Source organism: Tympanuchus pallidicinctus, unplaced genomic scaffold (genome assembly GCF_026119805.1).
Source record: "Tympanuchus pallidicinctus isolate F22 unplaced genomic scaffold, pur_lepc_1.0 scaffold7, whole genome shotgun sequence".
NCBI lineage: Eukaryota > Metazoa > Chordata > Aves > Galliformes > Phasianidae > Tympanuchus > Tympanuchus pallidicinctus.
The window spans coordinates 11,057,654-11,082,454 of NW_026294791.1; the positions used below are offsets into that span (position 1 = coordinate 11,057,654).

The window sequence follows — 24,801 nt, forward strand, 5'->3', positions numbered from 1 at the left end:
TCTTTATTCGTAGTTGAAATTCATGAGCCTATTCATTGGAAAGATGGTAGTCTTCCTACAAAATGGCTTTGTGTATAAATTAGAGACTTTAAAGGTATATATAAATAGATTTCATAGCATATGCTTTGTAATATCCAAACAGAGGAAACGAAATGAAAAGATGTCTGTGCTGGCCAGTTTAGGGAGCATGAACCGTCTTGGGCTGAGTAGGTGTTATTGGTGTGATCTTACTGAAAGTGCCCTTCTAATAAACCCTTCCTAATCAATCCTGTGGACAGGAAACGTTTATGTACAGGAATAGCTCTTGTCCCGGGTCCGTGTTACTTTGCTTTCTCGTGAGCGATGGCCCCGGGGGCTCCCGGTGTCGCTGCCCTCCCTGGCCGTGCTTCTCCCCTTGCGTGCGCCCCAGAAGCGGGGCGGGAGGTCTCGGCGGGGCGGGGCGGGAAGGCCCGGGCCTCACCTGGAGGCGGCATGGCCGCACCGGGCCGGGGCGGCGCCGGGGGCAGAGTCCAGCGCGAGGACCCGGCGGCCGGAGCCCGCTGCAGGCGCGGAAGATGCCCCTGGGTCTGGGGACCAGGAAGAAGGGCAAGTCCAAGGAGACCTCCAAGCTGGTGGACAGCGAGGCTGCGGCCCCACCGCCCGCGGCGGAGGCTCCGGCCCCGGCGGCGAGCGCCTCGCGGCTGCAGTTCCACACGCAGCTGGCGCACGGCAGCCCCACGGGCCGCGTGGAGGGCTTCAGCAGCGCCCGCGAGCTGTACGCTAAGATCGCTGAGGTGTTCGGCATCGCCCCTACTGAGGTAGGGTACGGCGGGAGGGCAGCTTTGCGTTCCGTTACGAGCGAAACTGCTGCTTCCTAGCGAGCGTTTACATGTGCGAAAGGGCGTAAGTGTAACCGCGTTTAACTTCTACGCGAAGAAAAACCCGGTCCGTCTGCCGTCATGATGAACTTCCCGTCGGCCCGCTGTTAGCGGGGCTCCGCAGCGCTGGGTCACGCCGGGGTGCGGTGGATTAATTATTTCCAGTGAGGGGTTACTGCCTGCGGCCGTTCTTGCCGCAATCGAGGACAAACCAGCGGGCTGCTGGAGGTCCGTGCCTGCGGCGAAGGCAGCGGGGTGACGCGGAGTGCTGGGCTGGGAACCCACAGCCTCTGAGAGCAACTGCAGCGAAGGCTGGGAAGTCTTTGCCGGATCGTTAAGCAGCGTCCTTTTAATTGAGATTATTTAAACTCGTAATAAGAATTTATTTTATTTATTACTCTGAAGCCTTTTTAATTTTTTATTTTTTAAGTTTTGTTTTTCATCCGAGCTAAGCTTTAAACATTTGTTTAGATTGCGAATCACTTGTTTGCGGCCGCATTGTTTTCCCGTAGCTGGAAGGCAGGGGCCGTATCAGGTTCTGCCGTGCCTACGTGGTTCTGTGAACCTTAACTTCTGAGTGGAAATCGAAAGAGAATGCTTAAGCGTCCAGAGGTCCCCATGTGTCAGTGCCGCTTCTCTTATGTGTGGCTGTCTCTTCTGAAGTGCCATAGACTCTGCTGCAGATTTTATTCTGGGGCCGGCTGCCCTGACCCAGCAGCATTTCACACAGTAAAATACAGAAGTGTCAGTAGTGGTGAATACAGTTTAACCAGTCGCTGTTGCATTAAGTAATTAAGCAGTACCTTCCCAGCTGCTCTGACCTTCTGCTTCTCTATTTTCTTTCCATACTGAGCTTCTGTTCCCTTTTGTTCTCTGTTCAATCTCCAGTTGTATCTTTAACTCTCAAGTTCTCTAATTGTCAGATTGGCTTCTGTGTTAATTTTGTTCTTACTGAACTTTTGTTACCAATCTCATGGCTCTGCTGACTCAAAATAATAGCATTCACCAGGAAATTCAGTTCTGGAAACAGCGCTTTCTCCATTTCTCCTTCTAGGTGGATAATCTGGCACTTCTACAGGTTTTATTAAACTAAGTAGAGTCTTAAACTGGAAATTTTTTTTTTTTTTTTTTTTTTTTTTTTGTTTCCTTTTTTTTTCACTGTCCTACTCCTATGGGGGTTTTTTTGTTTGTTTTTTGTGTGTGTGGTTTTTCTTGTGTGGTTTTTTTTAATGTGGTTTATTGGTAAAAACAGATGGGGAAATAGTGCTAAAAGCACTGAACTTAAAATCACAGAATCATTTGAGTTGGAAGAGACCTCCAAAGGCCATCTAGTCCAACTCCCCTGCAGTGAACAGGGACACCTACAACTTCATCAAGTGCTCAGGGCACTGTCTGTCCTGACCTTGAGTGTCTCCAGGGATGAGGCACCTACTGCTTCTGGCAATCTGTTCCAATGCTTACATTTTTTTTTTTTTTTAACTCAAGAAATTCAGCTGGCTTGAAGAAACAATGTTGAATGAAACAAAAATAGTAATAAAAATGACTTCCTGTTGACAGAGCTGAGTGAAGAATCTGAACCTTATTAATGTGACAAAATTCTGATAGAAAGAAGTAGGATAAATTTGTGGCAAGTATTGCCGTAAAACATAAGAGTTTGCTGACAGCTGCTAAACTTGCTTGGAAGTAAGGGGGTACCAGACATTTTAAATAGTCTTATCTACTGATTAATGCTGCTTTTGTATAGTCTGGTGTAAAGCATAATGCCTGAAGCAATACTTCCTTAAGCTGAAAGACTGAGGTACTCAAATGCCACTTACAGGTGTTATCTGTCTAGGAAAGTTTCTGTGACCCGGGTGCCCTGAAGCCCGACAGTGTGATACCTGAATGCCTTTGGAAACAGGCATATCACAGAGATCTCTGCCCTGCAGTCACCAAGGTGGAAAATAGACAGAGAAGGAGTGAGGGGAGGAGCTCAGTATAGAGAGCAGTTGGTGAACCACTGCTGCAATGTAGGCAAGGGAATGGACTCTTGGATAAGTTCCTACTTAAGCATTTCAGCACAGTGCAGGATGAGCTATACTTGTAAGCTGTCTCTTCTTTTGACTCAGCATGGCTGCAGCACCTTGTTTCCTCTTTGTATCATGTCGTTCAGTACAAGCTGCATTTAGTTCTGCTGGACAATCCTTTGCAGGCTCGGTGAGTGAAACTGATGTAAAATGCAGTTTTTGTTGGAAAGACTCTGAAGAATCAGTGCAGAGTGACAGAAACTTCTGTGCAGACCTTGATTGAAAGTAGGGTAGGATGAGTGTTGGACAACACCAGCCTAGATTTGAAGGAGCTACTCGATCCTTCACAGCCCCAACGGTGCCTTCCTGAGGCTTTCCCAATACTCACCTCTTCTTGTCCAGTTATTTTATTTTTCATCCATCACCTGAAGATAACATCCCTGTTGTCCCTATTGAACCTGGCTTTTGGCCTGTATTCCTGCCCACCTTGCTCAGTTTTGCCATGCCTTTTTTTTTTTTTTTTTTTTTTTTTTTGGTCCAAACCAGCTGGTTCTTTGCTCAAGGGAGGAGAAGTGCAGCCTGTATGACAAAGAAATGAGCACTGACTAAAGGACAACGTGGATCTGTTAAAGCATTTCCTGGTGTGCTCCTGTGACAGTACATTGTAGGGCTTTGAATTATCCAAAATGGCTAACCAGGCACTTGAAAGTGAATATTAAAATCTAACTGTAGCAAGACCACTACTTCTTCAGATGGAAGGGAATGGTAAATGATAGCTATACAAGCTTTTGGTTTGCATACTCACAGCTCACACTTCTGATTATTTTGTTTGCTTTGTAAGGTGAGGTGAACTGAATGCTTAGTGGGTGCGTCTAACAAATGCCTGTGAAGGCTGAGATATCTAATGTGATGAAAGGACTTCTACATTATAAGGGGAACAGAGGAACAGGGAAGCCTTCCCAGTAGCACCTAGAGTAGAAAAGCAGCTGCCTCTCTCTTCCAGCAATAGGAGCTCAGCTGCTGAGCTTGTGCCCAGGCTGCTGTTCTGTAGCATTGCCTCCTGATGCTAGACAGTTAAGTATACAATAAGGCTCAGCCACATTAAACTTTCACAGATGTATTTGATTTAAACCTGTTCAATTTAAACTTTTATGAAATCACTGAAAAATAGCCAAAACCGAACAATAGTGTTGAAGCAACTTCAGTAAGTGTCATTTTTTTTTTCACAAGAGGAAAAAAAATGCCAAAACATAGTTTAGAAGGCTGGACAATCAGTTTGTGAAATTTACTAAAATATCTGGAGTTTGAGTACTCACCTGTCTATTGAAATGAATTCTCTCAATCTCATCTGAAGATTGAAGCAAAGCAAATTCAAATGATCAAAGATGACACTGTCTCCAAACCACCTCCTTTCAACACATTGGCAACAAGTGTTTATTGCTGTTCCCTGAGGTGCTTGTATTTGATACTGTGGTGCATCCAATGCTTGCTGTGTTGCTGATCTGCTTCTCAGATGCTTTTTAGCTGTATTTTTGTAGCTGAAGGGTCTATTTCTTGTACATTCTGGAGTTTCTTTCTTTCTTTCTTTCTTTTTTTTTTTTTAAAAAACAACAAAGCACTGAAGGCTTACTTTATAGTACTATGAATATATCTGGGGAGACAAAGTTGCCTGCCTGATAAAGTACCAAAACCACGCTGAAACCAAGAGGATGTGGTTACTCTCCTTGTTGCTGCAACAAGTTGAGGCTCCTGCATTTTCCTCAGGGAGAATGAAGTGAGTAAGGTAGGTAGAAAACATGATGGTGGCTTCTTGATATAGATGACGCCTACATATAGAGGGAAATATGTCAGTGGGTGTTATATTCTGCTCAAAAGTAGAAGTCCTCAGCTTCTTAAGTAACATAATTATGATGTCCTTTGTAAAGGTATATGAGCTCTACTGAGTAAAAAAGTGCTTTTAATAGCTTCTCATGTTACCACTCAACTTATTTTTGAAATCTTTTAAGGTTTAGGCTTAATGTGGAAGTAAAGAAGGTGATTAATAAAGCATATGCAATAAGGTACTGCGTAGGTACTTTATGTAACACATAGCGTTACCCTCTTCCTTGTCTAATGCAGTTTCTTGCTTTGTATAAGACAATAACCTCATTTTTGTTGACTAGTGTCTCTTACTATTGAAAATATGGATGCAGGAAATAATTTGTTAGTAATCTTATCTGATGAATCTATTTTACAAGGTCTCTGCCAGCCAAATGGAATTTCCTTCTTCTTCCTGCTGTGTGAGGTAACTCAGTGAAGGAGGTATCCTAGATATTTCAGGACTGGTGCAGCAGCTACGATTTATAATACCTTGCCACAGTTGGCATGAAATGTCACAGCACTGTTATGCTGAGCTGAAGATCAAATGCACATGAAGGTTAAGGGTGAAAAGGGAAAGAAAGGACTTTACGATGAAAATTACTCATTGATTTTTCTCTTGTTTCTTTTCTGGGTAAGAAAATTACTATTTAAAATTATACAGAGTTTTGAGTGGGTGAAAAAGTGCACTACAGTAGCTGTTTTAATTAGATACATAAACTGTTATTAGATACCTATATTAACATAAAACGTAAGAAAAAAATACAAATTTTCCATTGGCAGTCCTCAGTCATGTACAAATAAAGCTATGCTATAACTGATGGTGTAATTGTATATTATCCTGGGTGGATGCATCTTTAGTGCATTACTCTTTGAAGATATCTGTTCTGAGAAAAAGCAGTTGTTCACTAAAGAGGATAAAGGATGATTTAAGTGTTATTTTTGACCAGTTGATGTTCTCTCAGCCTTGTGGTTAGTATGGAACTGACTCACTGAGAATTCTGGAGACTTATAGGCTATAGTGGGGAATACCATCCAGATGAAGTCTAAAAAGAGAAACTCTGGATCAAGTTTCTAAATATCACATTTCTGCTCTGTTGCCAGTTTTATCTATTCAAAGGTGTGACAGTGATTACTACATGATTGTCTATTTGACAAGGTCAGGTGAAGGATATTAATGTCTAAAGTGTAAAGCCATAGGGCTTGTTGTTCATTGTAAGAAATAGAACGGAGTTGCAGTTGTAAACTTGGCTGAGTTATGTAGTTTGCAAGAAAGCTGAGTGTATATGTGGATTTTATATAATCTGTTCAGATTGAAACTTTTTCGTTTTGAAAAAAAAGTCAACGATTAGCTGTGATTAGTACTAATAAAATATTCTGATTATAGCCATATGAATTTCTCTAGGTTATATTATTTTGTAAGTGCTTATTAACTTGAAAAACTTTTGCATTACTTGAGAGAATAAAACTGATGTCTGTTAAGTGCTGTTGTGACTGTTGTTACTAAGGCATTGGGTTGGAGTGTTTGTTTGATGGATTATCAGATAAGTGATTAGTCTGTTTTAGTTGTTTTGTTTTTTTGAAAGAAATAACTAAAGACTCCACCAATCTGTAATCTCCATCTCACTACTAAGCTTTCATTTTTCAAAAGTGGAAGGACAGAAGACATGTTTAATAGACCCTGCATTCTATATAAATGAGGAAAACAAAATGCTCTCTCTGAAATACATTAGGAAAAACATTTGTTCTAGGAAAGAACTTAATAGTGTGATTGCTTTCATTTCATTTTTCTTTTTCTGCCATCATCCAGTGAACTAGAGTGAAGAAAAGGGCATTTGAAGCGTTCTGGGGCTGAAATCCATATTTTGTGTGTGTGATGGGGAAAGAAAGGAAGCCGACATTTCCATCAGAGCACCAGGGGTTCTGCAGGTGCTGATCTCTACCTGTGACTAGGAGCAGTTAGACTCCACACATGGCTGCCACTAGAGCAGCAGCAGAGCTGTAGGACACTGTGACATCCCACTGCTGTTTTTGTCAGATGCATCCTGCTGGCAGCAATGCAGGCGTAACATGATGATGTCTCTTGCCAGTGGCTTGCACCTGTGACAGAGGCCAAATGCAGTATAAAGCTGCCTCCTCCTCTCCTGCTTTCAGTTCTACTTGAAATATGGTCTTGAGGGAATCATTTACCTCAGATGTAGATCTTAGGGATGGAGTTTCTCTGGCCTGTGCCCTGTACTCTCTGGCACTGCCTAGGAGAAAGCTGTGTGGGCCGCCCTCAGGCCTTTTTCTTGTCTGACTTCAACTTGGCAAGCAGCTGGCAGATGAAATTGCCTTAGCTGTGAGGTGGAACAGTGGATTTGTTTCTTATTTTCTTGGATAGACTATTTTCCCTTTGAACGTGTGCTACATCAGAATGCCTAACACCTGCCTGGGCTGGCCTGATTCCTCCATATAGCACTGTGGTGGGCAGACCCCTTGACTGTCCACGAGCAATGCTGCAAGTTGGAGGTTGGTACATGACAAAGAACAAAATAGTGGCTGCTCTTGAGGTGGTATACTCAAGCCCCCCTTAAGCTGTTCAGCTGAAGCTTAAGCTGCTGGTGTCTGGGTTGGTGCCCTGTGGCAGACTGTGAGAGGCTGATTGCACAGATGTGTCCCTTTCCTTTGTTCCCTGCAATCTCATATCTGCTGTCTGAGCTACTGATGCTTCTTGTCATTTTTGTGGATGGCGAGTGTCACTTTTCCTGGGGCAGCTGGAGAAAGTGATTTTTTATCATGTCAGTTATGGATCTATCATCAGGGGCTGATATTGTGCTCTCCTTTAAAGAGCCCATCAGCCTGTCAAGTTCACCAAACCTAATAAACTGTTAAACTTCAAGGTAATGTGTTTCTTTCCTTCCTGCACAGATCATGTTTTGCACTTTGAACACTCATAAAGTTGATATGGACAAGCTATTAGGTGCACAGATTGGCCTTGAAGATTTTATATTTGCCCATGTAAAAGGACAACGAAAAGAAGTGGAAGTTCTTAAATCTGATGATTTGCTTGGACTTACTGTTACAGACAATGGAGCTGGCTGTCCCTTTATAAAGGTAAATTTATTTTCCAGTTAAATGCTTTTTTTTGTAGAAGTTTGTTACTATGGTAGGTTAATTATTACTTTAATGATCCTCTGGAACTATCAAGCCATTTAGCATATGGCAAGTACCAGAAAAAGTTGCTTTTCCTTAGATTTATCATTTGAAATTAGTTCAGCTATTTCTGTACTGCATGTCATTTTTAAATTAGATCATTTGTTTGTTGCTTCTGTGACGTGTATGGGCTTTATGATATGATCGCTGTGTAACCAATCCCAAGATGGAAAGTTTTGCATACTGCTTACGTTTGCTTCCTCTTTTTTTTTTTTTTTTAGTGAGTTTTCTGACATCATTGGTTAGATCCTTACAGCGTATCTGTCACTCATTGTAACAAGACTGTATTCTTTCAGTCTTAAAGTGTTCGTGGGGTGAAATCCTGCATGCTCTGTAAGAACAGGTGCAAGTACAGAGCACTTTGGGCTTTCCAATGCTGGCATTGCCTTAGGTAGGATGGATTAAAAGGTGGCGAGGACATGGATTAACAGAGTTCACCCCAATTAGCTTGCATAGAAAATATAGGTAGCAGCGTGTGCAAAGTGTTAATTAATCATAATTACTCTCCTCCTCACCAGCTATCGGCCATTTATTTTGAGACCAGTAAAGATGGAGGAAATCACAGCACCTTTCCTTCTAAACTAGGTATTAGGAAGTTGCCCCATTTTTTCCAGTCTTTCTAGGTGTGCTGCTTTAATCTACTCCCGTTAACTGTTACTAGTGAGACACCGGAAATTACGTGTGATTATTGGTGTCTCAAATGCTGATCTTATTGCTATTACTAACAGAGCTTCTTGTATGTAGAGATTGTATTCTCTATTCGTTTCTTAGCTACCAAGGATATAAAAAGTAGGCTTGCTTGTTGTTTAAAAAAAAAAAAAAAAAGTGATAGAGATTGCTCTTGACAAAATTGAGATGCAGTGGAGGCTTCAGCAAGCAAGTCTGGCAAAACTGCATTCTCATTTTTATGTTTATAGATAGGGAACTCTGAATTTTCAGTGGTAGTATCAATGCAACCCATAACACTCTGTCACACTGCCACTCATGTCACATTTTAAAAGAATACATTGGAAGCACTCCTTCAAGTTCACTTGTGCAGCACTGTATAGAGCATGACTTTCTCTGTCCATGGTTGGTAACAGGGGAAGAGGAAAACAGCAATCGCATTGACTGCTGTATAATTTGAGTGGACTGGAAAACCCTCGCTACATCACTAAGCTGCAGTTTCCAGGAAATTGTATAGGAATTGTCTGACTGCATATAATGTTGTTACTGTATTGTTGCAGTAATAAGTGTAACTGATGTGGTGATGTCTTCATGGGAAGGCAATTCCACATCATTTTAAAAGATTTTCTGCAAGATTGTTTTGTTACTGTTGCATATTTAGCTAATGGCTAACTTTAAACAGCAGAATATGTACATGTATGCAAAAGTAAAAGCTGTATGTATTATATATTTAGTTGACTAGCTACATCACTAAGCAGAAACTGACTTTACTTAAAAAATAGTTTGGAATTATTTCCTTATATTTTCATAGGAAATAAGGATTCTAGCTTCTACACATTCTCTAGAGCTTGAAATACAAGCGTATCAATTGCATCTTAATTACTATGGCATTATAGTTTGACTGTCTTGAGTCAGTTAACTTGGAGTGCTGTGTCTCATAAAAAAAAAAATGTTTGAATGCTGCATGAATGGTATTATCAAGTAATACTACTTAAACAGTCTTGATATTAGGATCCAAGTGAAGAAGAAAAGATAGAAAGAATTCAACACTTAAACTAAACGTGAAGTGTGGCAGATACAATTTTGAACCCTGGCAATAGAAATGCATTTGGAGCCTAGTTTCTTGTTTGTATACCGTACTGCTCTCTTCTTTTACCAGAAGTCTTTGTTTTCAATCTAGGTTAAACAGCAATAACAAAAAGTGCTAGAATGAGTTAAGCTCTGCGTGAAGCTAAAAATTGTTGCAGTGTCTTATAGGACAGTGAGCACTATCACACTTCCTACTTACTCTCTCAGATGGAGGCACATATGTGGGCTTAGACATGTGCACATGAACTAGAAACAGGTTTTTAAGATAGTTAGCAGCTAGGGTAAGTGCTACAGTATTAGGTGGAAATATGTTTATCTCCCTTGTCTCGCTGTAAACTTAAAGCCAGCCTGAAACCAGCCTCAGTCTTTATTGAAATGTACATTATTTAGGAAGATTTTCAAATGGTATCTGTATCTGTGCAAAATAGAAGACATTTTAGAATGTCATAGCTTTTATATTAAATAGGATAATGGCTTTCATGACTGGAGCGTGATAAATATGACAGCATTTAACAACAGTAAACTGAATCACTGAAATCTTAATTGTCCTTTAATTGACTTGATAAATCATAGAGATCTTTTAATGATTGTTTTTTCCTCACTTTAAATTGAACTTTGGAAAAACTATGAATATTAAATTCGGTTTCATTTTATGACCTCTGCTTCTATGCCACTTGTATTCCCTGAAATAACATTTGTAAGCATTTATTGTCCTTCATTGTTATTTCACAGGAAATAACTTACCATATGCAGTTATATAGTTAAGTGAGGAAAATTGTAGAAGTTCACTCATTATAGATAAGCCTTATTAAGATTAGACTTACATAGTACCTCATTTTTTAGTATATCACATATTTTTTTTTTGTATGTCACAGGACTACACGAGAGAAGTTTTGTACCTATGCTTGTCAGAGTATTAAAGTCAAAAGACGACATTCACATTACTGGCACATTGGGTACAGTTTTAAAGCAAAAAAAAAACAACAACAAAACAACAAAACAAACCAACCAACCAAACAAAAAAACGAAAAAAACAAATCCCCAAAACATTAGCTTATTCAGAAGCCTTAACTTCTGAAGTATGATTGCATTTTTTTTTCTATTGTTGATTTTATATGCAATGTATATTAAAGTACTTTGTTTAAAAATAATTTTCTAAAATGTCTTTTATGGCATAAATCTTAAAGTCAAAATGTCCTGCTGGCAAAACAAACTCAGTGCTGTTGATATTTTTACCTGACATTCTTGAATCTGTCACTTCTTTACCATTTCAAAAAATGTTTCTAATTATTTTCTGTTTTTTTAAACAATAGCGAATCAGAGAAGGGAGCCTTATGGACCAAACCAAAACGATCTGCGTTGGCGATCACATAGAGTCTATAAATGGAAAAGATGTGTCAGATCTTCGGCATTATGAAGTTGCCAAAATGCTAAAAGATCTGGAGAAAGGTCGGGTGTTTAAGCTGAAGCTGATAGAGCCTATGAAGTCATTTGGTGAGTGTTGCTTGGCTGTTTGCCTTGTTCCCTGGATACTGAGCTCCCAACATTGTACTCCACTATAAATTTGTTTTCAGGCAAGGTAATGTAACTGCTGCAAAAAGAGAGGAACGTTCTATGTATAGAACAGATACATACATATATGTGTTATGTGTGTGTGTATGTATATATAATATATATTTTTCTTGGAGAGGGAATTTTAGGAAGGAATCTTCTACCATCTGCTTCCTCCAGCAGTTATCCTAGTTTGGGCTGACTCAGCACTGAGTCTCAGTTGCTTGGTTTCTTTGCTACCACATGGCAGCGCAGAATAAGTATAAGTTTGATAGGCACAGTTTTAAAGCATGGATCATTTCACTGATTCTCAAACTTCCCTTTCTGTTTTCCTCTACATCTCTTACATATGAACCCTGTTTGTCTCTGTATCAGATTTTTATATTCGTGAGCTTTAGGCAGGACTGAGCTATCTAGTGCAGAAGAATGAAGCAGAGAAGAGTTTGGGATTCCCCAGAGCACCTCCTTGGCTGCTATCCCCAACATTTTGTTCACTCTTTTATTATACAGCAGGTATACTTGCAACTGAAGGAAATGAGTTAGACAAAGCTCTGCCTCTACCTGATGCTGACTGCTGTGTGAAAGTGACATAAGTGATAGGACAAACGTATACCTCCTGCTAATCCATATGCACATTAATTTTATCAAGGTAGTAAAAATAAATAAAAATATGTTGTGTTAGCCTAGGGGGATAAAAGAGGTTGAGTTTTGATTCTTATTCTCTCAGGTTTTGGTTTGTTTCTCCCTCTGATCCATGCATTATTTTTCTTTAACAAGAAAGTACAAAATACTTCTGCATCTTAAGCATGTATGACTTCATGTGCACTTACAATCTCTTCACCACAGTGGAAAATGTTTGATTTTTTTTTCTTTTTTTTAAAATCTGTTAGCAGTTTACAACTGCTGTCATACACCAATCTTGACACTTGGTGTCAGAATAACAGCAGAAATTGAAACAAATTTGAAGATAGCTTTTGGTCCTTCTGCACAGAATGTGATATGTCTCTAATATAACTGGGTATAAGCTAATACTCCTGTTGTAATGTACTTCAGTGTAATGTACATACATAAAGTGTTGCAATTAGTAGTATAATAATATCTTTTTAATATGAGCATTCAGGGCTAAGCCTATTACATAGTCTGTTTGTAAAGACTGGGGTAAATCAGCATTTGATGACTTGAACTATTATTTAATAGCAATTATTTTCCAAAGATGATTAAGGTACCTCTTCATCTGCTGATGATGGAGAGAAGGGAACTCGCTAATTCCATGTTAATATCTTTTATCTGACATTAAATTGACATTGAAGTAGAGCTTATTGGACAGATTTTTGAAAGCTGTATGTATTTTTTATTCTACAGAAATGGGCTTAAAACTCCCGGTGTCCAATATGAGACAGGTTAAGAATACCCTGGCTGTTGCCTAGGCAGGATGCATACAGCATAAGTTCTTCTAAAAGTAAGAATAGTGTGGAGAATAAAATAGTACAGTGAAAACAATTCTACAAAATTCTTTCTAGTACTTTCTAAATTTACTACTTAACTCCTGAGTTAGTAAATAAATTAAATCCTCGTCAATCCTGTATGTGAAACTATGGCTCATCTCAGCCTTTATGATCTAGGACATGTCTTATATGATTTCATATTCAATTTACTAATTTAATAAACAAGGAAAACTGAATTCAGGTAAAGAAAACTTAAGATAAAACCAGATGTTCTCTTCAGGGATTTATCAAGTGTGAAATCCAGACCTTCCTGAAACCTGTGAGAGAAACTCCCACAGGACTACTTATGGACAGTTTCATCTGAGTGACTGATAGTAATCAAATGGTTTAACATGAAACAATTGGACCTATTCACCACTGTGTGGCTCAGTATCATGCATTTTGAAATGATGTTTTCATCATAGCCTCAGTGAAAGATGAAAATGTTGCAAAGCTACAGCTGCCGTACAGCCTGCCTATGGAGGGCAGGGTGAAGTCAGCATTTGGGTGATGACTTCAGACATCATCTGATAAATACTTGTGGTTTTTGTAGAATATGAAAGTAAAATTATATGAGACACGCGTGTAATAATGAACGCAATAGGCTTCAACAGATATATTTGTCAATAGATATCCCAGCTTCAGTGTAGTCAAAGTGGTTATCAAAGTTTGAAGACAAATTGACAGCAAAACTATGTAGCTTATGTAGTTAATTTATGGTTGAAATTTTAGATGCCTATTGGTTTTTTATTAGAATTAAAACTGAAGGTAATGTAACGGCAAAGCAGATGCATTGTGTACATACCATATACTTTGGTTTTTTGTTTGTTTGTTTTCTTTTTTACTTTAGAAAAGGTGGCAGCAAGGTCCAAAGGTGGGACTCTGACAGAGGCTAAAATCTCCAGAGGGAGAGAAACACTTCGACTGAGAAATAAAGGCCCTGCCACTGTGGAGGAAATGGTAAGGTTATTTTGTGGCTTTTCAATAGTTCAACCTTCTAGCACCCAATTTAATCTTCCCACGGTTTTGAAGGGAAAGCAGGGAGGGAAAATTCACGTTACAAAGCTTGTGGGACGTACAATGAAGACTGTTTTCTGTAAGGAGAAATGTTTACACGAAATTGAAGGCTAGGAAAGATAGGACGGGGCTCAAGAATTTGGAACTTTTTCCTAGATGTCTAGATGGATGATGTTAAAGTGCATTAGACCAAGGAGCATTGAAAAGAAGAAAAGAGAAAATAAAAGGAATGGATGAAGATGTGGTTTTGTATCTGACACCACAAAGTGTACTGGGCTAGTTTAAGCATGGTTGCTAGGAGAGGCTAATAACTTATGCTGACATGAATGTGTGTAAAACCAGGAGTAGTGTTTGGAAGAAGAAATTTTTCTTATTTCAGGATCTTCTAAAGCTGATGAGACTTTGATAAAGATCTGTATTGTCAAGAGTTGAAAGGCCTGTGTTTTGTTTGATCAGTGTAAAAGTTATGTGGTTTTAAGTTTGTAGGATGATTTTAGTTGTAAAAAGAAGGGAATGGGGAGGGATAACATGATTTACTTTTAGGTTTTGTAAGTCTAAGCAGCTACAGTGAGAGTGAAGATAAGCAGTAGGCAATTTCTTGTTTTAAAGTCTGCATAGGATATAGTAATACTTTTGCACTTTGTCTCCCTTTATTTCAATAAAGCTGTCTGAAGTTGAAGAAAAAGCAGTAAAAAAAGTGGATGAACTTCTTGAAACATATATGGGGATAAGAGATATTGAATTAGGTGAGTTTTAACAAATGCTTTACTACATGATTGAGTAATTCCTCATTCTAAATTCATTTATAGTTGTTTCAGTCTGTCTGTGTAAGCAAAACAAAACCTGTCTAGAATGTAAACCGGAAACCTTGCCTATGTTTTTCTGAATATATCTTTGATAAAAGGGAGAATTTCTCACTACAAGCCTTATGATGTAATTAATCTTCTTTCTGCCTGCCATCTATACACTACTGAATAATTTATTTAGTTATTTGCCATTAACTTTCATTGCCATTCTTTATGGCATATATTTTCTACCAGAGCTTGTATGTGAGGCTGGGGGATTGTTAAGGTCAAGCATGTCTATTTGCTGTTTTTTCTCTCCCTCTCTCTTTCATCCCTTGGCTTAAACACTTTAAAGGAGATCATTAAAGTTAGTCTGAGATCTTTTTCAGTGAAGGAGTAACTGTTTAGCAACCGGACTGATAGAGTAATTGCAGATTTATCAAATTCTTTAAAGCCTGTTTACTGAAGAAACATGGGAAATTTTCCATTATATTTGCTACCTTTAAAATAATTTATAGTGCAAGAAACTTTTGAAGATCAGTATTATTAGCTCCTTAAAACTACACTAAATTTGCCCCTGCAGCTGTTGTTTCTCTGTTTATCTCACACCACCTAAATATGAACTTCCATTTGTAAGGGAAGAAGCTGTTCATGTTTTGTGGTCTAGCTGATTAAGAATTGCCAGTGCGGGAGCAGTGGCTAGGTGCAGTCCTCAAATGATATCATTAATGCTGAAACAAAGGCAGAAGTTATTTGTTATTGCAATATCAGAAATCAGACAAGAGTTAGGAAAGGACAAACTAAATGGAAAGCAGTATTGAAAGAAAGCCTTTATGTGAGAGAAATGATAGAGGCAAAGCAAAAGAGGTGATAGGTCTGGCATGTAGCTAAAGGCAAAGCAGTATTGGTTGGACAGGCAGCAGTTAGCAGACAGGAATAAGAACAATATAAAATAATCTGAATAACCAAATGACTTTTGCCACCTGCTCCTACTGGCAAGCATCTTATTGGCAGCTCTACACATTGCTTCACAGGAAAAATTGTAGGCGAATTACTATTTGTCTCTCAGCCTAAGGTCAAGGGGGCTTCCTAGCATGGAAGCAAGAGTGAAGCTACATAAAACTGGATAGCGCTGTTTTGCAGATATTATCCTCCCAGTTCTAAAGAAACTAACAGTTCTCAAAAATTCTATTCCCAGCACCTCTAGTACATGATGCCTCTGGCATGCAATATGTTCTCAGGAGCCCTGGGTGGTGCAGTCTGACCCTCTGTTTAGGTTTACTGTGAACAGTCTCTGGCTCAGGCTTCAAAGCTTCCGAGTCTCGTGCCAGTCACCCCTCTGGAGCTGTTTTTGTCCTGCAGCTGTTGCAAGCCCCAGCTTGATCCAATCTTCTGAAGGCTTCTGTCCTTGTTAGTTACATCCAAGGTCTCCAGGCCTCCTGCCCATTAAAACAGGTAGCTCTTGTTTTTGTATCTGTAGTCCAGGTTCCTGAGATTGTAGGCTAGAGCTTGTTTTTTTGGATCTTCAGCATATGCTGTGCTCTGATGTGTAACAAGATCGTGAGTTCCTGTGGGAACTACTGTTACCTTTCTTTGACTCTCACTATTATAACTGGGTGGTTCTTGTACAGTTGACTGAAGAGTTCAGTTTGTAGTAAAAGCTTGGCTCTGCTGATTGTCAAGCACTTGATAGAGTTCTATGAATTCCCTGATATTTTTATATATGCATTTTAACAGATCTGATGTCTTTGCATCTTTCAGTATGTACCTTGGATAGTCCTAAAGAGTGCCTTTAAAAAATTCTCAAAGAATGGACAGGTCTTTGTCCTCAAAGCTACTCTGTGCTTCTCAACTGGGTTGCTGGTTTGCCTTTTGCGCTTACTTCTCTTCCTCTCATGAGGTCTGTTAAACAAAGAAATTGTCATGAAGCAAAGATAAGAGGTTTACCTACCTTTGGTTTGCATCCTTGAAGCTGTTTCTTGGAGTTTGAATCTTAGTCAAGGGCCAATGATGATGGGGAAAAAAAAAAAAAAAAAAAAAAAAGTTTTTATCACTTTAAAATAATTAAACAACTCTAGATCTCTTTAGGAAAGGAGAGCTAATCACTTGTCACAAATCTGTTCAATTAACATATGTCAGGTTTTTTTATATAGTAGATGTGATCAGTCACCCATGAAGATGAAATATGAGGAAAGGATTCATTCAGAGAATGCCAATCACTGCTCAGCTAGAAATTTCACTCATTACTCAAGCCAGATTAGTTGAAAATGCTAGTCATCACAATGCGACAGCCGACAAGTGATTAAGATCTCAATCGTTGCTCACTCCCATGCAGTTCTGTTTGTCAGAAGCTCTGGTTGTCAGTTAATATTGCTTTTTCATCTCCATTAAAATGACACTTTCATAGTGAGATTGAATTCTGAAACAGTGCCCTAATTTTGAGCCAGAATTTATTAAGAAGAGAGAGGAAAAATAATGTAAAATTATAGGCAGAATTAAAGATGAGATAAAGCCCTTAATTTTTGCATTGCTAAGTATCTTAGGAGTTTCAAGAATGGCTGACTAAATATATACATGAGCCCCTGAGTAGGAGGAAAAGCTTCTAAACTGTTTAATTGAACACCGTGTGTGTGTGTATATATATATATATATATGTGTGTGTGTGTGTGTGTATATATGTGTGTATGTATGGGGGGGGAGGGGAGTGGTGGTGACAGATGATTATTTTCAGGTATCTAAACAATGTTGAGATTTACATACCTGCACTTCTACCTCTCTATTTTACTGGGGAAAAACTGGCTTAATTCATAGAAGATACATTTGGCTCTATAAATGTACTCCTCAGCTTCATGCACATGTTAGAAATTGGACAAAGATTTCAGCTTTCTTTAAAATACAAATGCATTAGTGAGGGCTGCTGAAGATTATTTTAAGTCTTGTGAGTGTTTTCTTCTGATACAGGAACATGAACAACTGATTCATTGGAATGGTTCAGAAAGCAGTGTTAGTGAAGAATTCTTATGGCATTTATTTTTAAATCAGTGAATTGAGATAAGCTGTATTTGACATCAAAGGTTGTGGGTGAGAGAAAGCCTGGATCTACAGCACTCAACCCCAGAATGCTATCAATGGCAAAACTTTTGCAAAAGGGTTTCCTGTCCAAGTTGAGATGTTCCAGCATCTTCTGGCTACTCTTCACTCATAAATATTTTGTTCTATTTTTATGCTTTTGGATGATTGTTTCCTCGCAGATGTTCCTCTAATGTTGTCAGAGATTACATATCTTAGCATATTCTCCAATTCTGTTTAGAAGAATTCAGATCTACTTTTCAATGTATGGTTTTATTTTTCCAGCTTTCCATATACTCAAAATACGGCTATATTCCATATAGTTTGTTTTTCCTCACCTCAGCTTTTATTCTCTGATCATCTGTACATCCTAGCAATGCTGGATGGATATTTGTATTTTGAAATGCTTTGAATGAAGTGGTATTTTCCTCAAATCTGTTGCTTTCTTCTATTGTCTACAAACTTAATTCTTCAAAGGATTATATTTCTCCAGTTTTTGTACTATGCCATTCAAATTGATTAATTTGTGACAGTGTTCAACATGAAGCTAACACCAAGGTATATTAAACACTGAAAACTCTAGTGGCACAAGAAGTGTGGATGATTATTTTAGCTCTTTTAAAATGTTAGACTGGACTAATATTTGTTACCTTTTGATGAAAGCAAAACTTCTGATATCATTACTGCTAAATAAATACTGAAATGTCTGTTAAGGCTTCTGAAAGATTATTTTTTTTCTGAAAATGACAGAAGAGGATATAGGTGGCAAAAACTGCTATGTAAGGTGATTGTGTTCTGGGAAGCCTGATAGCGAGCTTCCTTGGTTAAAGCTGAGAAGAAAATTTCTTCTGTCACTTTCAAGTTCCCTGAACTTCTCACATTTTTTTATGAAATTTTCTCAAGTATGAGCATTGCTAGCAGTGGGATTTTAAAACAAATTTCTGAAGACAATGGGACTATCTGGACTGTCAAGAAAACTATTCTCTGTATTAGAATAAAATTTATGCAATCACTTATTGTGTCACTGTCATGAGAAGCAGTGGGAGAAAGAGGGGAGTGGAGCTAATTTGGCATGGGGATGCTGTCCTCTGAGAGCCAGTAAAGTTCTTTTCCAATTGCCACGTATCTACCAAATACCCTTGAACTAAGCACTTTTTGATTTGTCTTGGGAATTATGCATTGCAATTGTCACCATGTAAGCATGCATATTCTGCACAGAATTTTCCAGCTGTGCTTCTGAGGTCATGGATGCCACCCCATGCATGTGGTAACTGCCCAGGGGGGGTAAGAACACGTACACTGCGTGATAGAGAAACTAGTCTCTCTTAGTGCTTCTCTGTGTTTGAAACTAGCGAAATACAGGGTTCATCTTTGCCTGTTCGTATGCGTCGGTGGTAAGAACTAGTGTGCCAACACCAGTAGGGATTGCTTTCATCTCGCATTGCCGTTTGCTGAACGGTAATACAATGCTGCTGGCACTAGAGGTCAGCACCGTGCTACTGAAAAGGCATGCAGGAGACAGGAAGATCCTGCACTTTCTGCATAAGTGTATTCTATTGTACCAGGTGAATTAGAGAAGAGCAGTGTGCATTAACAATATAGCTCATTAAGTGTAGTGGTAGTGCTGATTGCAATTGTTCAATGTAGTTGTAAAGGTTTTTATTTGAGGCTGCTGCTCTCAAATGATTGTGACATTTTGACTTACTGTCACTTCGTACTTTGGGAAGCTCAATATTTAAAAAGCCTTGTTTAAAGTAGCGTTTTGGTTGATGACTGTGTAATTCTGAAGTTTTAACTAGGATGGTTGAAGTTCAATATAAGAATGTGTTGTTATTGCTCTTAAACTGTCATATGTCTCTTTCATGTCTCAGTTTATCTCCGGAATTCCTTGCTCTACCACTTTTTCCACTGGAATACTTGTCTAGATTCTCAATCTTTTGATGACTACCTTCTTTTTAATATCTTAAGGAAATGTATCCAGGCATACTTTTTATGTCTAAATTGTCTTTCACCTTGCACATCTTCTCTCCCTCCAACCTTGTTTCACTGCCTATATGGAAGGGCTTCATATCCTCATTTGTTTCAGGAGGACTGCAAAGGTTAAATTAAGCCCTTCACCTCATTTCCCTTTTAGACTGCTCTGAGTCAGTATCCCAAGGACTCCATGGGGGAGGCAGAAAGAATCCACGCAACAGGAATAGGTTACTTCTGGCAGGGAAAGACATCTTGAGTCCTTGAGATCCTGTAGTGTTGCCAGGAGTCTGGGTAAAGCTTAAGCTTCCTTGAGCACAGCAGTTTGTTTGTCAGACTTTGGGCTTCTTTGTGGTGTTTGGCATGGAGATCCTGTTTGCAGTCTCACGTCTGAATGTAGTTAAAACTGAAACATTGAATTTCTTCAGAGTTGCTGTTGCTGACGTCTACAGTGTGGCATGTGGCTCCAGTTTGCTCTCAGCTTGTTAAAAGTTTGCATAATAACCAGTTCTATTTTCCAGACAGTTCCAACTGTCAATAAACAATTTCAGGTTAACAAAATAATATTAAATACACATTTGAACAAGGAAAGCTTATTTTACATTTATCAGTGAGATTTTGCCATTTCAATACCATGTACTGCATGCATTACATAGCAAGTATGTAGTAGACTCTTACTGAAAATGGTTATCTGTGATTTCAGGATTTCCTTCCCTTTGTCAGGCACTGTAATACATGTTTTCAACTCAGTTATCCCTCTTAAAAAAAGCCTAGAAGTTATTAAATCCTTCAAGTGTGACGTTAGCATTTGTTTGTAAAGAAGGTGGAAGTTACTTGTTCTTCATCTTCTGTTATACATCATCTTGCAGTACCAGGCAGGTGTAAAAGATGACAATGAAATAAATCAGAGTTTGATTCATCTATTGTACAATATAATCTTTTTTTTTTTTTTTTTTTTTTTTTGTTAATATGAATAGAGGCTGTGGAGCAGAGATACAACTCAGAAAGTAAATCACTCAGCAGTCCTTTTGTGCTGAGTCTGTTTTACAGTCTTCTGCATCCCTCAAATGAAGGTAGCCTACTGGCTTAGCTTAGTTTTGCTGATCTCTCCTGAGCTGACATCTTTCATCTTTTTGGGAGGTGCAGGTGCTGTGAAAGAGAGAGCTTTGAGCCCTCACAGCTTTCCTTTCCACTAATGCCCCTACAGCCACTGTTGAGTGCTGTTTGTGATAGACTTGTAATTTCTCTTGGAAGCTGAGGAGTTGTCCAGTGAATAAAGCAGCTTCCAAACTGAAGTCTGAAACTTCATAAAGATTGATTCTCATGTGTTTAACAGGAGAAATTGCTGGACGAACAAGATATTGGTCTATCTCTGTTTGCTAACAAATGACATTCTGCTCTTTTTTGTGGCTTTTTTGACACTGTGCATATGTTGAACTGTGCGTAGTATTTGAATCCTTTTTTCCTGAAGTGTTCAAGTGTTTTCTCTAGACATTTTTTTTTTATCATTGCCCTTTTCCAAATACAGGTTATAACACTTAAATTTAGAAGCTGTTTCTGGCAAACCCATATTAATTTGGTTGCACGTATCTACTGCATAGGTTGTATATTATTTTCCCATGTTCAAATATTTTGTTAAAAAAAAATATTTTTAAATACAACAAACTTGGCTATTTTAAACTCTGACTTGCTGGGATCTTTTATTTGTTGTTTAGAGGGGAAAAAAGCATTTGAATATGCCTTTTAGATAAGTGAGACTACATCAAACTCACTGAAATTGGTTGTGCATTAGCATGGGGCTTGTTATCACAGGAGTTTCCTGTACCTTGCCTTTAGACCTATGCTTTATGTGTAGTAATGAATGGTGAACATAATTTAGCTAGCTAGAGAGAAATGAAGTCTGGTTGAATTAACATCTCCCAAACAATTAAAAGAATATGTAATGAACGCTCCAAGGAAGTTCTCCCATTTACCAAAACATACTGTGGGGGATGGTACACAGATATTAATGAATTTAGGATTCAGTAGGTAAGCTTTAGATCCCCTTAACATTACTGGACTCTGAAAACTCTCAAAAAAAAATATCTTGGGCAAACGTTAATTGTCACTTCCATGAGAATAATTTTTTTTACTTTCTGTTTGTTTTTTTTCAGCTGCAACAATGGTGGAAGCAGGAAAAGACAAGAAAAACCCAGATGAATTTGCAGTGGCATTGGATGAAACTCTTGGAGACTTTGCATTTCCAGATGAGTTTGTCTTTGATGTGTGGGGAGCAATAGGGGATGCTAAGCAAGGACGACTGGAATGAGAATTATGAAGTTTAACATTCTCAATTCAAAAATATAAAGTGACTTTGAAATACATATGTCAGAAGACTGATATTTTTATTGATATAAATCTGGGATGCTCTATACAAGTATTCTTATCAGAGACTTTGTTTTACAATGAAAGTTTCTAACAGAAATAAAGGTAAACTCAAAGGTCTAACAACTGCACATTTAGAATGAACATTTAATTTAAATGTAGAAATCACTGAGAGGAGAAGGGCCAAGTAGATGTATTCATACATGCATTTTATGTACTTTGGTATCTATTTTGAGAAATGATAGATATATGCAAAATTTTTTGGATTTTTTTTTTTTTGTTTGTTTTTTTTTAAGAAAGATTTATAAACTTGATCTAAAAAAAAATAAAACCAACACACTGCAGTTCTCCGATCTGCTGGTTCTTAAGTATTCAAGTAGGCCAAGAGCTGTATTGTTTGGCCTGGATGTAGGCTTTTCAGTAGAAAAGATGAGAAGAAGCTTCTGGAAAGGCACGTTTTATGTTCAGGAAAAAGTAAATTCCTCTGGGGGAAAAAAAAAACAACAACAAAACAAACAACAAACAACTATGACTTTAAAATAAACTTGCTCTTATTTTTGGTCATTAACACACACTGCCTACGTATTTCTGAAATGATTTAGTAGAAATGCCTAGAGCAGGAATCTGTTGCTTTATTCAGATGCCATATTATCACAATAGCTACTGCATAACAAGAAACAAACGTTAATTTTGATTAATATTCACATGTTTGGATAATATCTGTGATCTGGCACTGGAGACTGTAATACTTGACCAAATGCTTCACTTATCTTTGCATGTAGTAAACACCGTGCTGAAATCCTATGAAGTTCCCGCTTTATCTTGTCTGTTGTTTTTTTCAGAATGGCAATGTAGAGATATTTAAGAAGGTGCTCAGAATCAGTAGATGTAGTTCTATGATCACAACTGTAGTTTGGATGAAAATGAATGTCTAAAACTTCAATTAATGTCATTTTATACTTCAGGATTTCAAATTATACTGTACATAGATGTTTATTCTTAACTGATAATGTTTTACGAATAAATCTCGGATTGTTAAAAAATTAGCTATCTCTTAACACATCTGCTATGTCTGCATTTATCCTCTTGTTCACTCTATATTTAATGAAGAGTGGTGTTCTGTTTTTATTTATAACTGTATTCTTTTTCAGTTATTTACTGTTAGGTTTTAATCAAGACATACTTGCTAACTCTTATAGAAAACGCAACTTTCACGAGATAATTGTAGTGATTCTGATTTTTTGAAAAAATATATGCAATTTACATTTTAGCCAAATAAGACAATGAGTCTCACAATAAGACAGTGAAAATGAAATTAAACAAAAATACGGGGCCTGACTTTAAGTCTTGTTAATGCTCTTCAAGGGGATTGTCATCAATTTTATAAATGCCACTGTGAGTGTTTTGTTCCTCTAACTTAAGGATAAACTTTTGTTTAATATACATGTTCATTTTTAGGAAATGAGTGGTACAAAGACATATGGAGATCAGACGTTTTATTGTATTTAAGAAAGTTCATAGGTGTCAAAATTGCACTGTACACGTGCCTTGTATAATCAGTGTTACCAGGGATGTAATATTCATGTATCTTTAAATAGGTGTGATAATTATGGATTTCTGTAGTAACACATATACTATAGCTGGAAAAAATTCAGGCAATTCTCAAGTAATGAGAAGTGTGAGTAGTTTTACTAGGAAATTAGTTATTAAAAGGAAAATAAAGAAACTTGGTCAACAGGTGATTTTTCCTTACATCCCGTTGCTGAAAGGGAATGTAAGGAATGCAGGGGAGTATTATTTTGAGAAGTGCAATTTTAGGGAAAAGTGTACAGGTTGAATAGCTTTTGTCTGTATTTAATAACAGTGAATCTGATCTCACAATCTTCTGTTGCAGTTGAGCATTCTCTGTCTCGCACAGGACTCCTCTAACTTAGGAACTTTTGGTATAAGTACTGTGGACCACGTCATTCTCTAACCTTCTTTTAGGTGAATAACAAAATTGAATCATCAAGAGTTGAGCGCTAAAAGCTTGTGTTGCTTCTGTATACCATATTAACATGGTATTGATGATAAAAAACTAAAGAATTCCTTCTTAAAGAGCAATGCACTACATAGAATTTTATTACAAAATAATACGTAAAATATTATCTGTAGCAGATAACTCATGTGTTTTGGCTATGCATTTTATTTTGAAAAATTAATACTCAAGAAGTATATCCTTAAACCATAATTTGTCCTACTGTATTGACTGAAATAGCAAGATAATTTCTGAAACACTCATGTACTGATCTCTCATATCATTCATGGAGTTTATTGCAGAACTGAGATTTAAATAGTGATTGTAATTTTACTAACACTTACTGTAATAAAGTATGTTGATCTTAATTTTTTCTGAGTTCACATTTGTGCATGCACTATTTCCAGCACATATGACATAATGACACCAGTACCAAATTTAATAATTTGCTTGTGTTTTCCAGCTATGGATGAGTAAGATGTCACATGAAAATCACATTATGTTCTAAAGTATGGCAAATAACTTGCTCTTTGTAATTATTTCTGTAGGAATTTGATGTTGTTTTACTGATTATATACAGCCTGCAGATCCATCCAAAACTCAGTCTAATAACAACTATAAATTATTTGTATGCTTTGTAGGGTGAAAATATCATTATGTGTAGCTACCAAAATCTCTCAAATTCATTTGAAGTTCTAGTCAACATAAGTACTAATCAGAGTAGCACTGTAAGCATCTGGTTCTTAGTATATAGAATCATCAAATTATCTAGGGTAGAGAAAACCTTCAGGATCATCAAATCCAACCATAATGCTGTAGGTGGAGTTGGATAGATGCTAAATAGTCTTTTCTGCCTTCATCTTTTTCTCCCAG

General features: G+C 37.9%; 1 protein-coding gene across 1 annotated transcript; it reads left to right on the plus strand.

Annotated features, from left to right (window-relative positions):
- Positions 1 to 474: 474 nt before the first annotated feature.
- On the plus strand, positions 475 to 24,296 carry GIPC2 (GIPC PDZ domain containing family member 2). Its single transcript, XM_052666755.1, has 6 exons — positions 475 to 797; positions 7,631 to 7,816; positions 10,984 to 11,164; positions 13,556 to 13,665; positions 14,387 to 14,468; positions 21,701 to 24,296. Exons 1-6 carry the CDS (start codon positions 555 to 557, stop codon positions 21,853 to 21,855), a joined length of 957 nt encoding a protein of 318 aa, XP_052522715.1. The 5' UTR covers positions 475 to 554; the 3' UTR covers positions 21,856 to 24,296.
- Positions 24,297 to 24,801: the final 505 nt, after the last annotated feature.